The sequence below is a fragment of the Buceros rhinoceros genome, unplaced genomic scaffold, assembly GCF_000710305.1.
Source record: "Buceros rhinoceros silvestris isolate BGI_N320 unplaced genomic scaffold, ASM71030v1 scaffold1460, whole genome shotgun sequence".
Taxonomy (NCBI): domain Eukaryota; kingdom Metazoa; phylum Chordata; class Aves; order Bucerotiformes; family Bucerotidae; genus Buceros; species Buceros rhinoceros.
In genome coordinates this window covers 5,058-7,959 of record NW_010388786.1, presented here as the reverse complement: position 1 = coordinate 7,959, position 2,902 = coordinate 5,058, and the positions used below count along the sequence as shown (strand labels likewise).

At 36.6% G+C, this 2,902-nt stretch overlaps 1 protein-coding gene across 1 annotated transcript in view; it reads right to left on the bottom strand.

Annotated features, from left to right (window-relative positions):
* Nucleotides 1–2,902, bottom strand: part of LOC104489074 (serine/threonine-protein kinase 38-like) — a 12,468-nt gene that overhangs the window by 5,212 nt on the left and 4,354 nt on the right. The window contains exons 5-7 of the mRNA XM_010131190.1: nt 2,160–2,221; nt 670–787; nt 151–274 (exon numbers count right to left, since the gene is read on the bottom strand). Of these exons, the coding sequence (XP_010129492.1) occupies nt 151–274; nt 670–787; nt 2,160–2,221 (304 nt within the window). The remainder of the gene's footprint in view (nt 1–150; nt 275–669; nt 788–2,159; nt 2,222–2,902) is intronic.

Here is a 2,902-nt window from a genome sequence, read left to right as displayed (position 1 = left end):
AAAAACTAAAAAAAAAAAAAAAGGATGGCGAAACAGAAGAAACCAACTTTCCCTCCAACCTAAAGCTACCTTCATCCAGAACAGAAAGTTAACCTAACAGAAGACAACTATGTCTGGGTAAGTGGCCAGAAGTGTACTTTTATTACTGACCTTAAAATTAAATCCTTTGCTTTCTCTGAAATGGGCACCTCTGGAGGAAATACCAATGTTTCTTTCCAGTTCATAACTTTCCTGTAAGTCTCTTGTGGTGTTTCTGAGCAGAAAGGTGGATACCCTGCACAAAAAAATAGAAAAATAAACGAGCTTTTCCCAGAAGAGGAAAGTGACCTGGACCTCTGCTTTTGCCACTACAGCTCCCAAATCTAACAAGTAGTACTAGCCAAAGGTTTTCTCTTTTATAATGCCACATTAAAGGTTATATTGTTACTTCCAAGTAATGAGACTGAACCTCAAAAACACTTAATAGCGAACACTCATTCACAGAAATAACTGAGGCATCATCTTCTTGGAAAGGTGGGAAGACTTACAAGTTTTCTGGAAGTTAAATTTGGGGCTTATTCAGATAGAACTGACAAAATTCTGGTACCTCCACTATGCAGGGCATCAGACTCAGGAACTAATGGACCCTCTTACCTTTGAATGACTCCTAAATCAGTGTCTTTAACATACCTATTAGCATTTCATACATAATCACTCCCAAAGACCACCAGTCACACAGCTTGTTGTAGCCAGTCTGCATAAATACTTCTGGTGCAATATAGTCAGGAGTTCCAACAGTAGAATACGCCTGGGAAAAAAAGAATAAAAACTGTTTAAAAAAGAAATACTGCATTTTTACATTTTGCAAAACCTTTTCTTGGGAATTTTTATACAGGATCTTGTTATTTAGAGGAACAAGAATGCTCTAATTTGAGAATTCATAGTATCTAAATTATACTTGTAAATGAGTAAGCATAGAGAACCTCAAAAGTAAACGGAAACAATCCTCCTAAATGTGACGAAGTCATAGAATATTCCCACTGCGATATCAGAAGGTCTTCTTAGCTAAAGTTTCAGGGGTGGGGGGTGGATGGAAAAAGAATAAAAACCCACAAAACAAAAAAAAGCCCACTAAAACCAGTTTTGAAGAAAACCAAAACCAAAACCTTTTATTTTTCATTTTATTGAACAGAGCTGGGACATTTAGTTTTGAACCAATGGAAAACCAAGAATATGGCTCCTTTTCAAATAATGTTGATACAAGTCGTCATTTTGGCCTTTTAGTCTCTGTGTTGAACCATCTCATGATTCATCTGGCTTCACCTCACAGTTCTGCAACATTAGTCTTTACTGACCTGGAGACGTAGTCTTTTCAGGGATCTAACTCCAAGAGGGAGTAAGGGTGTAAAATACAGCCCCTAAGAGGCATCATGATTAAGTTCTTTGGGAATACAGCAGCACTTTTTAAACGGTGTGTGCAAAATAAGAAGTTCCAAAATTTGAAAACTGAGGGCTTTGCATCTGTTATTTGGTGAAAATCACAGGCAGAGTTGAGATTCTGAAATCCCATGGCTGACAGATAATTTCCTTTGATGCAGTTAATATCAGAGCTCCCTTTATTACTTGGCCACTCTTCATTATAAATCCAGGCTGCAGCACTCTGCTGCCAATACCTTCCACTGCCTTTGCATAATGTTCCCATTCAGCAGAAGGAGAAAAAAGTTTCCCCACAATTCTCTGAAAAAGAACCACACAGCTACGCATCTTCTTGCAACACTGAACGGCAGGAATTAAACCCAGGAGTTCTCACACAGTGTCAAGACAAGATCAGTCTAGGAGACAAGATACAGCTTTGCTAAGTGGTTGCTGACACCTAAGGTTAGTTAGTCCAGATGCTTGTAAGGGGAAAAAAAAAAGGCAAAGACAAGGATTTTGCTAGTCACAGCTCTGAAAACAAACAAAGCAACCCTGATCTCTGAGCTATTCCATAACTGGAATCACTAGATGAATTTCTTTTTAGTTATTTACAATTTTGGGAGCTTGAAAAAAAAAAAGCAACATCTGTAACAAATTAGGGCCTTTCAGTTTTTAAAAAACAGTAGCATTAATGCTGAGTTTTTATTTAACATTTTCTGTAAATAGTTAGAAGCAAAAAAAAATATGTCATTTTATTAACTTACCAGCTGTCGCCTGTTCTTCTTCCATGTTTCTGCTTTTCTTTTTGAGTTCATATTCTGAAATGCTAATTTACAAAATAGTTATTAGATAATAACTGCATTCGTGAGAATAAAAAGATTGATAACATTGTTTTCAAAGACTAATTATTTTCTATCTTTAGAATGCTGTCGTCTAGAAACAAATAACTGGAGATGGGAAAATTATAATGAATAACTGCTGTCCAGTGTGCAGCTGAAAATCATGTAAGTAGGACACATGATCAGCAATTCTAAATGAAAACTTTACAGATTGATTTGAGACCAGCAGCTCTTCTCATCACACCTAGCAATGTATATTCAGATATGGGCAATGGTTTTTTAAGCAACAAGTGAAGAATCGAAGAACAACTGCAAAGGAATTTTACATTTATAGACTAAAACATGAATATGGATGTATCATAAGGCATGCTGATGAACAACTTTACTTTTGAAAAGCTTCATGAGGCTGTCACCAATTTTAGTAAGTCGGTAGCTGAAACCCACATCCCTTCTGAAAAGGTGTTTCTGTAACTTCACTAACGTTGCTATGAAAAATAGCTTACAATGCAGATACATTACGTGTATTTTCATCTGTGTATGAACGTGCAAAAATACATTAACACTGCCTAAATCATAATTTCTTTCCCGCGAAATGCTTCCAGGTCCTGAGGAACAAGCATTTCCAGTTTTGCAATCAAATGCAATCAGCCTGACCAATCTTGCTTATC